The 12,661-nt window shown below is 50.5% G+C and overlaps 1 protein-coding gene across 6 annotated transcripts in view; it reads left to right on the top strand.

The window, feature by feature from the left end:
* Window positions 1-11,927, top strand: part of SLC25A42 (solute carrier family 25 member 42) — a 28,373-nt gene extending 16,446 nt beyond the window's left edge. For all 6 annotated transcript variants that reach the window (XM_080989146.1, XM_080989144.1, XM_080989143.1 and 3 more), the window contains 7 exons: window positions 252-377; window positions 1,110-1,221; window positions 2,066-2,091; window positions 3,039-3,205; window positions 3,820-3,936; window positions 6,708-6,859; window positions 7,752-11,927. In XM_080989146.1, the coding sequence (XP_080845272.1) occupies window positions 291-377; window positions 1,110-1,221; window positions 2,066-2,091; window positions 3,039-3,205; window positions 3,820-3,936; window positions 6,708-6,859; window positions 7,752-8,077 (987 nt within the window). In that variant the 5' untranslated portion in view covers window positions 252-290 and the 3' untranslated portion in view covers window positions 8,078-11,927. The remainder of the gene's footprint in view (window positions 1-251; window positions 378-1,109; window positions 1,222-2,065; window positions 2,092-3,038; window positions 3,206-3,819; window positions 3,937-6,707; window positions 6,860-7,751) is intronic.
* The last annotated feature ends 734 nt before the right edge of the window (window positions 11,928-12,661 follow it).

The raw sequence follows: 12,661 nt of genomic DNA, 5'->3' as shown, positions 1-12,661 counted from the left end.
GGCCAACCCAGTTAGAGGGGTGTGCAGGAACTCTCCTCTTTCTTCCTCCCTCCAAGCTCGTTTTCTTTTTGTGCTGTGTCTATTTAGAGTGTAAGCTTTTTCTTGAGTAATTTGTTAGCTGCCCTGGGAGCCTTTTGTCGCTGTCATTGTTGTTCCAAATTGGGGTACTTCTTTGACTTCCTAACAAGTCCATCCGATTCAGGTTTTGAGCTACTGTCCTTAACTCCTCCCCGCCCCCTCCTCTTCCTCAGGAGGTCTGGTTCTTTTCCTGGGCAGCCCCTGAGCCTGGCATGGGGAATGGTCGAGCAGCAGGAGGCCAAGTGGGTTTCAAGCAGAAAGATGTAGAGCCGCAAATCCACATGCCGATTTTGCCAGAGGTGAGTCTTGCTGAGAACGCTGGCAGCGTGAAGGTCAGTTCAAGAGGATAACAAATACTTGAGAGATGTAAGATAGGAGAACTGAATAAAATGGTTAGAGTAAAATGCAGGAATGGTGGATAAACTAAATGAGCCATGGAAGGGGAAAGAGGGAGGTCATCAAATGTATGGTGTTTATTTTGAGGTGCAAAATTGAAAACTTAATAAAAACTATAATACCTTGGAAGTCGAATGGAATCCGTTCCGGAAGTCTGTTCGACTTACATAACGTTCAGAAACCAAGGCATGGCTTCCCATTGGCTGCAGGAAGCTCCTGCAGCCAATCGGAAGCCGCAAAAGTCGCGTCGGATGTTCGGGTTCAAAAACCGGAACAACCGGTTCTGGTTGAGTGCTGGTCTCGAAGTGGGGGTGACGGTGGGCATTGTAGGTGGAGAGAATTTCAGGGATGAAGGGCACCAGGTTGGCAAACACTGCCCTAGAACAGCCTTGCAGTTAAACCAGGTAAATTTACAAGTCCCACATAAATCCATATAGATTTGCAATCTCAAGGTGTGAAAGAAAGGGGCAGGCCTGATCACCTATGGCAGACAGGAGCCAGCAAGGAAGAAGTTCGCCAACGTCTCCCTTGTCCACTCGCCTGCTGCCGGTTCCTGCTCACCCTAGGTGACCAGCCAAGTGGCTTGTGAGTTTCTAGGTGCTTCCTTGCCGCCCTCCTTTGGTTTTCTGTTCCAGGCTGCCCAGGAGAGAAGGAGCGTCCTCAACTCCCTGATATCTGGGGCGTTTGCTGGCGCTGTGGCCAAGACTGCGGTGGCGCCTCTGGACAGGACAAAAATCATATTCCAAGGTATTTCGGGGGGGGGGCAGCTTTTTATAATTTTGTAAGTTGTGTACGCCACAATCATCACAATGATAACAAATAAAGGCTTGACATATCTCACTTTGCATGTCATGAGTCTATCTCATATATTAGTTTCACCTTTTAAGTTGAATTACTGAAGAAAATGAACTTTTCCATGATATTCTAATTTTTCGAGTTTCACCTGTATATAAAAATAGAACGGATGCAGGGGAAAACCCTGTTTTTAATGCTGTGTACTTTCAACTCCCATCGACAGGGCAGAGAATCCCCCAAACTTAAAGCCTGGTTTGCAGCTCAGATTAAAAGCTCTCTCTCTCTCTATATATATATATTTCTGTTTTGAGGATTAATCCTCCAATGAGTTTTTGCTGGAAAGAGATTTGGCTTGATTCAGGGTTTGTTTGCTTGTCTTTGGACTGGCTTATCTGCCGGCTGGGATAATTGGGGGCAGGCAGAGTCAAACTGAGATTGGGGGGAGAGAGAGAGAGAGAGAGAGAGAGAGAGAGAGAGAATTGTTTTGGGGTGTTTGCAAATTGCATAAGAGATAACCGATACGGCTATATGGGGTGGGGGAAACTGGGAAAGCAGGGGAGAATTCTGGTGGGTTTTTTTTTGTTTTTTAAGTGTAAATCACAAGAGAATGCGGCTGATCAGTAGTCTTCAGATCCTTTTAGGCTCCAGTATTGATAAAGAGCTTTGAAAGAAATAGGGCTCTTACCCTAGAGAAATCCTAGTTCACTGATCCACGAGTGTTAGTGGATGAATTGATTTGTACCTGCAAATGAGTAAAAGTATGCTTGCTTTTAATTTTTCTGCTTTTCTCTTTCAGTATCATCAAATCGGTTTTCTGCCAAGGTAAGACTTAAAGCACAATCCTCCTTTCTTTGCTCTGTTGCTTAGATGAGCAGCTTTGGTTTTTTACTTAACAAAGTCCCCCGCCCCAAATAGTTAACCTGTACACCCCCTGCTGGGGTGTTGGGGAGGGGCGGTCTCTCTGGTGGGGGACACGTCCTGCTCCTTCTGGGGTTGTTTTCCCACCTTTGGTCCCCACCTGGACCCAACTCTCACCTGTGGCTGCTAGGTGTGTCAGCATACAACAGTGGCCACAATCCCGGGAGCAGCTTTGACTGGCTTGCTAAACCAGGTGAGGGGAGCCAATGGGTCTCAAACCCTCAGGGGCTTCCCCTGCATGCGAAGCCAGGCTCCGGTGGACGGAACAGACGGGACTAAGAGGGAGTCCAGTGGTCAAGAAGGCAGTTTCTGCGTGTGCTATAGAGGGGAGTGAGGGGCAGGTGGGGCCCGTCCACCTGGGAAGGGAGCCTATAGGAGAAAGAAGACTCTGGTCCTTGTGGGACATCTTTGGGAGAAGAAAAGGCTACACAAATCTTGAGGGGAGTCCCTCAGGCGGTTGGATGGTGCCCTGTCCGCCTCCTTCCGGCAACTCCTGCAGCCTGGCTGGTGCCAAACATCTTGCTCTGCTTTCCTTTCGGTCCTCCACCAGCGAGCCCAAGAGGGGCGTCTTGCCGTCTGGGCAGCCCAGGATCTCCATGCACCCTGCCCAGGCACTTGAGTGCTACAAACGCAGCAGTCTGGCTCCACCCCAGAAGCGCACTCTATTGTCTCTTGAGGCAGACAGACACCATCAACAACAGCACACCCACCTACCCCGGAACAACACCTCCTGTTGAGATTACAGTTTGTGGTTTGTCAAAAGCGAGGCAAACCAAGAGCCCTGCTTCAGATTATGCGCTCAGCCTCTCTTGGTCTCTCTTTTCCAACAACTCTGCTTCCGCTCTCCTTAGGAGGCTTACCGCCTGATCTACCGCACCTACCTCCATGAGGGCTTCTTCAGCCTCTGGCGGGGGAACTCTGCCACCATGGTCCGCGTGATCCCTTACGCCGCCATCCAGTTTTGCGCCCACGAGGAGTACAAGCAGATCCTGGGCAGTTACTACGGCTTCCAGGGGAAGTAAGAGGCTGCTGGGGTTGGGTCTTCTGCAACAGGGTTGGGGAACCTCAGGCCTTGGTCAGTCCAGCTGGTGAAGAGTCACGGGGGTCTCCTCCTCCTGCTGCGACAAGCTCCCTCCCCCCCTTGTCTCCCAGACCAGGAGAGGCATGAAAGGTGGAGGAGAGGTTGCCTTCACACTGGCACAGTCTCCGATTGCTTGGGGAAAGCCCTGGATAGAAGGCGACTTAGAAGGCTGTGGGGAGACGGAGATTTTCAGTTTCAGCAACAGATTTTCATGGAGTAAGACCACTGGGAATGAGTTGCTGTGCTCATTCGGCTCAGCTCTTAGTTGGATTAGTTTCAGCATTCATGATAGGCCAGTTGGTGAGAGCATAACGCCAAGGCTGCAGGTTCAGTCCCCCTGTGGGACAGCTGCATCACGGGGGCTGGGCTAGATGCCTCTTAGGGTCTCATCCAATGCTTCAATTCTATGATCCACCAGGAAACTTTCCCTAAAAAACTGCTCCTTCCCTGCCCACAATGGAACTGTAAACCAGTTTTGTTCAGCTGCTAGAGAAAAGAGCTGTGGGGAATTCCACCTTTCAAAAGCCTCTCTTTCTCCTTCCTGCTTCCAGGGCACTTACCCCATTGCCCAGGTTCATCGCTGGCTCCCTTGCGGGCACGACGGCCGCCATGTTGACGTACCCCCTGGACCTGGTCCGCGCCCGGATGGCCGTCACGCCAAAGGAAATGTGAGTTGGCGCTGCGGATGCTCCTGTGGAAATTTTGGGTGGGATGGGAGTACCTAAAATAACACCTCAAAGCAGCTCGATTTGCACTGTAAAAAGGTAGGTGGGCACAGGCCTTTTGGGTTTAGCTGGGATAGAGGCTCGGACGAAAATGGAATACCAAAATGACGCAGTTTTATGAAATTATTCTTTTCTCCATCAACCCCAAATGTAGCAAAAGGCTAAATCTCTAGGGGATGAAAGGCTGGATGAAAAAGGCAGGTCTTTTACAGAGGCTGATAAGTTTGACGTGGGTTCATAAGTCTTCTTTTGGGGGGTCTCAGCAAATAAAATTCTCCCCTCGTGGGATTGTTGCAAGACGTATTAATGTGCCTGCAGCACAATCGGGAAGGATTTGACCTGCAGATCTCAATAAATGAGCTGTTCTGTGCAGAGAAGGCGCTCCCTCAGGCTGGAACGTAGTCTCTGGCACCAAAGCGAAGGGCTATCTGTGGTCGCCCCCCACGAATTGACATATGTCCTACCCAAAAGGAAACGCACACTCCTGATCTCCTCCCTGCTTTAAAAGTACCAGTCGGCCCACCCTTCAGGGCATGGAACTGACTTGAGAAGTAGAATCCTAGAACGGTGGTGTTGGGAGGGATCCCCAAGGGCCATCTAGTCCAACCCCCTGTAACAAAGGGGCCTTTTGCCCAACAGCCGCTGGCTTTTCCCTTCAGTGTCTTGTTCGATGTTCCTCTTCCCCTCCTCCAATGCCCTGCATGGCTGTTGTCCAGCGTCTAAAATAGCCTGGGTCCTTCTCGGCAGCACGCCAGGTGTCATCGGGTGCCCAAAATAGTTAAGTTGTGATATGGGGCCTTGGTGTGTTTGTGTGTGTTGGTTGTCTCTCTTATGGCTCAGGGGGAAAAAGAAAATGTTGACAAGGGAGCCCACCCTGTTCCTCTTTTTCCCGGCAAATATTTTTAATTTCATTTTGTGGCAGAAATAAAAGAGGGAAAACAGGTATAACGGCAGGAGAAACTTATAAGATGGAAAACAAAGCTGTAAAACAGGCATGCAGAATGAGTACTACTAAAGGTAAAAAAGGTGAAAGCTACTGCTACTACTAATAAGAATAATATTTATATGCGGATCAGCCAGATATATATGCCCCAGCCACTCTGGGCGGCTGCCATCCAATTGAAACATTAAACACAGTAAAACATCAAACCTTTAAAACTTCCCTAAATCAACTAAGTCCATTTATTTCAATGGGTCTACTTTGAGCATGACTACTTCCGTGTGCACTTCTAAATGCACTTACGGGGAAATAAACCACACCGAAAACAGCTGAACTTACTTCTGAGTAAATAGGAACAAGAATGCGCTGTAATTCATGGATTTCAGACTCTGGTTACTGAAGCATTTCATTTCTGCCACCACGCTTTCACAAAATAAAAAAATCAAATGGAAATGAAGGAATTCAGTTGCGCAGGGGCTAAGGTCACAAAGTCCAAGTGAAGAATATTAGCTTTATTTGGTTATCCAGTCTGGTTCCAGTTTTGGGCAGTTTTCCACTGAGTTGCAATTACTATTTGAGCTGCTACAGTCGTATATCAGACCAGTTCTATAATTCTATGATTCTATGATTCAGGAAATATTATTTGAAATGAGCCTCTTACATATATATCTTAAGTACCTACACAAACGCATTGAGAGTTATGAGCTTGTTTTTGCCGGGTAATCTCATATGTGGTCTAATTTGAGACAAACTTGTCTTCTCAGCAACACTAAGAAGCCTTTCTGTCTTCTGATCTTTCATATTTGTCAGAGCTGGAAATCCCTCTTCTCAACAATATGTCAAGGAGAACTGTAGAAGAATAATAGAATAGTAGAGTTGGAAGGCACCTCTGAGGGTCATCCAGTCCAACCCCCTGGAATGCAGGAATCTCAGCTAAAGCATCCATGGCAGATGGACACCCAACCTCTGCTTAGAAACCTCCAAGGAAGGAGAGTCCACAACCTCCCGAGGGAGACCGTTCCGCCGTGGAACAGCTCTTACCGTCAGAAAGTTCTTCCTGATGTTGAGTTGGAATCTCCTTTCTTGTACAGTGGTACCTCTGGTTATGTACTTAATTCATTCTTAACCTGAAACTGTTCTTAACCTGAAGCACCACTTTAGCTAATGGGGCTTCCCGCTGCCGCCACGCCACTGGAACATAATTTCTGTTCTCATCCTGAAGCAAAGTTCTTAACCTGAAGCACTATTTCTGGGTTAGCGGAGTCTGTAACCTGAAGCGTATGTAACCTGAAGCGTCTGTAACCCGAGGTACCACTGTAACTTGAAGCCCTGGGTTCAAGTTTGACCCTCCAGAGCAGGAGATAACAAGCTTGCTCCCTCTTCCATCTGACAGCCCTTGAGATTTTGGAAGATGGCTCTCCTATCTCCTCTCACTCTTTCCCAGGCTAAACATTCCCAGCTCCTTCAACCGTTCCTCATCAGGCTTGGTTTCCAGGCGCTTGAACATCTTGAATAGCCAATGCTCTTGAGGAAAGGCATGGATCATGTTTCTGGTTGTGTATTCAGGTTTTTTAAAATCTTGATACGATGTTAGGCTATACTACACTGAAATGTTCTAAGGTTCCTTTGATTGTCCTTGAATCTTCTGGCCACTCCTGCTGCCCTCTCCTGCCCCACCGGTGTGGCAGGCCAGACCCTTTGATAGCCAACAAGGCTTGTTGCTCGAGAGGCATGATAACAAGACACGATTTCTCTTGCTCTGCTCTCCCGGCAGGTACAGCAACATTGTCCACGTCTTCATTCGGATATCCCGGGAGGAAGGGATGAAGACCCTCTACCGGGGCTTTGCCCCCACCATCCTGGGGGTGATTCCATATGCTGGGCTGAGCTTCTTCACCTACGAGACCCTGAAGAAGTTTCATGCAGGTAAAAGCAGCGGGGCCAGGATGCCAGGCTTGACGGGCTCCTTGGGCATCATCCAGAAGATGGGCTCTTATGAATGGCTTTTAAGATTAGGCAAATCCACGGAAGAGCAGTGGCTACTAGCCATGTCTCAGAGGTGAGCCGGCAGTAAATCACACCGTACAACTGGGAGTTAACTCTTTATTAGCAAGGACACGATCGGAACAGGAGTGTCAGGCCTAAGGAGCACAGCAGCCCCCTATGAAGCAGCCGCTGAAACTGAAGGTCCCTGCCTCCCCACCGCCGTCCAAGTCCCTCTAGGATTTCCCCCCAAGCCATCGAAGAATGCCCCTGCATGCAGCCAACCTTTCCTCCACCCTCTTCATGCCTCTCCTGGTTCTGGGAGCTTGATGCAGCAGGAGGGGGAGACACCCGTGGCTCTTCCCCTCTCTGCCTCTTGGCCTCCTTCCTCTCCTGCTTCAGCTTCTGCCTCCCATTCTGGACTTCTCTCTGCCACTGACTCTTCCCGCTCACCAAGCCTTGTTGCCTCTTCCACTTCTGACACCTCCTCCTCCCAGTCCTCTCCCCCTGGCCACTCATCATCGCCCCACTGCTTCTCCCTGGGCTCTGAGCCTTCTTCCCTTGGATGTCCCCAGCTGGTTCCTCCTGCCATTCCTCTGCCTCATAACTAATCCATGCCACCAGGATGGCTGTGCACTCCCTCCACTGTTTGGAGGCGCTACACCTCCTGGCTCCTGGCCATTGCAATTGGGGTGAGTTGCTGTTGCACTAATCCTGGCACTCTTGCAATTTCTGGGGGTCCTGGGGCCCCGTGGCGGAAGGGAGAGAGTGAGATCTGTTTGTGCCGTCCCTGTGCGTCTCCCCAGTTGCCCACCAGCTTTTCCTCTTCCTCCAGAGCGCAGCGGCAGGACGCAGCCCTACCCCGTAGAGCGGCTTGTCTTTGGGGCCTGCGCCGGCCTGATTGGGCAGTCTGCCTCCTACCCGCTGGACGTTGTGCGGCGGCGAATGCAGACGGCCGGGGTGATGGGCCACACCTACAGCTCCATCCTGCGCACTATGCGGGACATCATCCGGGAGGAAGGACTCGTCTGCGGCCTCTACAAGGGACTCAGCATGAACTGGGTCAAGGGCCCCATCGCCGTGGGGATCAGCTTCACGACCTTCGACCTCACGCAGATCCTCCTCCGGAAGTGGGAGCAAGGGGTGAACGTGGAGAGGTAGTGGCCCGCCAGTGGCTGGCGGTTGGTACAAATGTTGGTGGAAAGGTGGGCAGGCATCCTCTTCCTCCTCCCTCCTTCCCTCCCTCCCCGAGCCAGAGGGTTCTCGCGGCAGAGCTGAGTGACCCAGGGCAATCTCTGTTAGGTCCCCACGACCGCAGCATCCTGCCCCCTGCTTCCCTGAGCTTGCGTTTGCGAAAGAGAAGCCGCCGTGTCCTTTGCCGGTGGTGTTTTCTTGCTTTCCCTCTCCTTTTCCCACCGAAGTGGTTGAAATTCCTCTGAATTCTGCTTGGATTTGTGGGGAACTGGCAAGGGGTCCTTCCAGAAGGCTGCAGCCATGCTATTTACTTGATTTTGCCTCGTTGTTCTAAACCATGGCGACACAGTCCCCTTACATCTCCTGCCTCTAGCTCTCCTGCACCCTTTATTTTGTAGGAAGCCAAACTTACCTGTATGTTTGAGACGTGGGGTGTGTCTGTCTTGGGGTTGCCGCTCCCTGCGGTCTCCGCCCTCCTTCCAGCAAATGGTTTGTTTTCCAAGCCCTGGAGAATGGGGCCCTTCATCTCCCCCCTCTCCCCACTTCAAATGCTTTTAAAATTCTGCCCCAAAACCTCCTGGAAGAGGGCCAGCCGGCCCCAGGGGAGAAAAAACCAAAGACGGGATTCTTTCCTTTCCTTGGCTTTGTCCAAGGCAGAGAGGCCACGGTGCAATCTTGAATTCTCTCGCTGCCACAATCTGCGCAGCTCCTGGTTCCGAGATGGGATCAGAAGTTTGGGATGTCGCAGCCTTCTTTCCTTGCTTTTCAGAGACTATTTTAATGATCTGTATTTAGATATGCACACCTATTTCAGAGTTCAAGCTTCGGAAGATGGCATGTGGTCGAGCTAACCTTTGCTCCCCCGAATTGTCTCTGCTTTTTAGCAGGGCTTCCCCCTCCAGTATGCAGTGTCAAAAGAGGGAAGGAATAAGGACTCTCTGGAAGAGGCATTCCTAGCCCAGAGCAGGAGATCATAGAATCATAGATGCCTCATCTCAGATTGGAGATGGGGAAACTTTTATCCCGACGGTCAGGGATGACAACCAAAAATGGACTGCCATATGTTGCTGAACTTCCAGCAGCCAGGTGAGGATGACAGCCAGGTGCCTTGAACATCTAGAGGGGAATCGGATCAGAGAAGGCATTTTGCAGGACTCCTCCTGGGAAGAGGAGTGGGTGTTTTGCCAGACCGTCCTGGGTCTCTCGCCGTGTTACGAGTTCAGGCACTCCCCACCTTCAAAAATCTCCTAGAACAGGGCAGCAATCCTGTGTCTCTCCAGATGTTGACCGACTCCCACCAGCCCTTTCCTGGAAATTATGCTAAATTAACCCTGCTAATTTCTCTCTCTCTCATCTGCCCTTCACTGCACTGCACTGCTTCCTAACACTTAGCAAGCACAATGCCTGCCTTCAACAAAACCGCACCAGGGATTCACCCAGCACCACCAGATGCAAACCTCAAGAGCTTTTACCTCCCCGGTATGAAAATAGATTGAACGGGGTGATGCATGTCCTAAACAGGAAGCCCAGTTCATGAACCCCCCCCCCGACACTGCTTATGCAGGTTGGAGTGTTTTGCACATTCTGAAAAAGATGCACTACCACTGGGAGAGCAGATCCTACACAGGGTTTCCAAACTTGGGTCTCCAGCTGTTTGGGGACTACAGTTCCCATCATCCCTAACCTCTGGTCCTGCTAGCTGGGGATAATGGCAGTTGTAGTCCCAAAACAGCTGGCGACCCAGGTTTGGGAAACCCTGGTCTACACCCACCCACCCACCCACCCACCCCGTTTCCCCAATTCGCATTTTTCTAATTCTCTGTGCCATCAGCAGTTGTGATGGATCGCAATTGTGGCTCAGCAGGTTTTGTTTTTGTCGGGGAGAGAATTTCGGAGGGACGGCAGGTGCCACCTCACCAGCGAAATAATGCTCATCTCACTGTGTCAAACCCAGATCTAGGGAGCATATATATAGATATATGTATATATTCTCGGAGAGAGATTGCCAGCTCAGCGAAGGTGGCTTGCTGATTGCTAAGTCTTGAGCTGCTCCTGCCTTCGGAATCTGGGGTGCTTCCTTTTAAACCTCTGCCTGCACGTCCTAAAACCTTGAGGTAAAATAGGACAGCGTCCCTGGGGAAGATGACTTTCCCTTTTTGGGTTTAAGAGGCTGCAAGCTAGTGTCTTTTGATGGCCACACTACAGCTCCCATAATCTCCTGCCAGCTTGGACCGACAATCAGGGCCGATGGGATTGGTAGTCTAGTGACATATCTTCCTGCAAGGTTTTGAGTATTTGGGATGACCTTTTCTTCCCTCTCCCTTTTGAGTTTCCACCGCCAACCAGACTCCAGAAGTGAAGACCTGAGCATCTCCCATTCCATCTCCCTTCCTGACCCACAATCGCACCATCCCCTTCCCAGTCGGCTGTAGATCCCCCCTGCTTCCTGATAGCTTTCAGCTGTGGAGCTGGGTTTATTTTTGCAAATCTTACAAAGTTGGCAAGGAGCAGTTAATCGGTGAAAGCTATCCCGCCGGCCTTGGCGTGAGGTCTCCCTTCCCCAAGATGGACTTCAGGCGGCTAGAGAATCTTTCCTTGGATGCTCTGGGCTGTGGGTCACACACACACCCCGCCAACCCCTTGCCCCAGCCTGCAGAGAATCAGATTTTCCAAAGCAGCGATCCCAGAGAGATGCTTTCCCTTCCCTAGAATCTAGCCCAGGGTTTCCCCAACTTGGGTCTCAAGCTGTTTTTGGACTACAACTCCCATCATCCTGAGCTAGCAGGACCAGTGGTCAGGGATGATGGGAATTGCAGTCCAAAAACAGCCAGGGAGACCCAAGTTGGGGAAACATTGACCTAGCCCCCTTCCTACCAGCATTCCTCATAACATGGAGGGGGCAGTGGTCATTTCTGGGGGGGTCGCCGTAAGTTGGCTGCCCTCCAGCTTCAAGATGGCACTACAGTGACATGGGTGGGGGGTATTTGCACCTCTCTAGCCCCCATCAGGCGCCTGGAGGGACACAGTTGCTCCCTGCAGTCCTGCTCCCCAGCACCCGAGGATGGTGGTGGGGTGGCGTTTCTACAGCAGGTAGGAGAAGTCGTAATTGCAGCGGTTGAATCAATGCACAACGGAGCTGGGATCCGAGGGAGCCTTTTCCAGCTGTGCTGCAGTTGCCCGTCGTTCCTGGCCGCTGGGGGGGGGACACCCCTGCTTTAAACACCACCCTTCCCTAAGAACCAAGACCTTCTGCCGGGGGGGGGCTCATACCCCATTGCAGGGAATGGTTCCAAGAATCTGTTGCTCAGTTCACAAGGGGCAGGGGCCAACACCCCCCAACTCATCATTCTTGATACGGGAGGGGTGCAAATTGATAGCGAGGGTCAAAGAGTGATCCGGGGGCCGTTGTCTGCCACTGGTGATCCCTGGTGAGTCCCCAGAATAGTAAGTCTGTAAACAGTGTTGTGTCCCACCCCCCCAAAAAAAGCCCTGGCCAGCCCCCCTCTCCTCCTCCCTCTTGGCATGACAATGTATTAACCAGGATGGCTTTTTGCAGGGAAGGTGGGTAACTCTATGCAGGAGTGTTTGTGCGGTCCGTTGTCAAATGCTGCCTTTGTGTCTCTCAAAGCGAGTGCGTCTGACGCCTCCAGAGGGTCCTGTGCGTGTGTGGATTTTTGATCCTTTTGTTTTATATATATATATATACACACACACACACACACACACACACAAATGTGTGTCTATAGTGACATAACTTGTACAAAGATCTGTGCCAAGAAATGATGTATATTTAATAATAAAGAGATGATTTATCGAGGCTTGTGTGTGGATGCTCTGTGTCTCAAACAAGCACCCTTGCTTCTCAGTTCTTGTTTTAGGTGCTGGGGTGGTACTGTTTTTGTAGAGCTGCAGAGTTGGAAGGGACCTCTGAGGGTCATCTAGTCCAGCCCGCTGCAGTGCAGGAACTGCAGCTAAATAATCCCTCGCAGGGGGCAATCCTGCAATGAAGGAGGGAGTGCCCACTGCCTTCCAGGGGATTCCTTCCCACTGTCAAACTCCTCTTCCTGCCAGAAAGTTCTTCCTGATGTTTAGTCAGAATCTCTTTTCTCGTCATTTGTTCAGGTCCTACCCCCCCCCCAAAAAAACCCCCAGAGAAAACAAGCTTGCTCCATTTTCCATGGGACACCCCTTCCTTCAGATATTAGTCTCTAGGACTGGGCAATATCTGGTTTTCAACACTGATATATCACCAGCTCAACACTGCAATATACCAATACATCACAATGTCTGAAATAAGCTAGTGAGCTATAGAGAGCCATTGGCTGGCTTCACGGTTTTTCATGCATCGTGATTTTTGCACAGCACACGCATACCTAACGTGAATCGTGATATATTGCTGGCTCAAAAACTACGAAACCAATATAACGATACAAATTTTGAACCGGTTTTGGACGATATATCAATCTGCCGCTCAGCCTGCCTAGGTCTCCTCTTAGCTAGGCTAAACGTATACCCAATGTAAGTATACAGCTGTCTGAAACAGCAGCTATG

Source organism: Podarcis pityusensis (genome assembly GCF_964106645.2).
Source record: "Podarcis pityusensis genome assembly, chromosome: 18".
Lineage (NCBI taxonomy): Eukaryota > Metazoa > Chordata > Lepidosauria > Squamata > Lacertidae > Podarcis > Podarcis pityusensis.
This window is presented reverse-complemented; position numbering and strand designations above follow the sequence as displayed.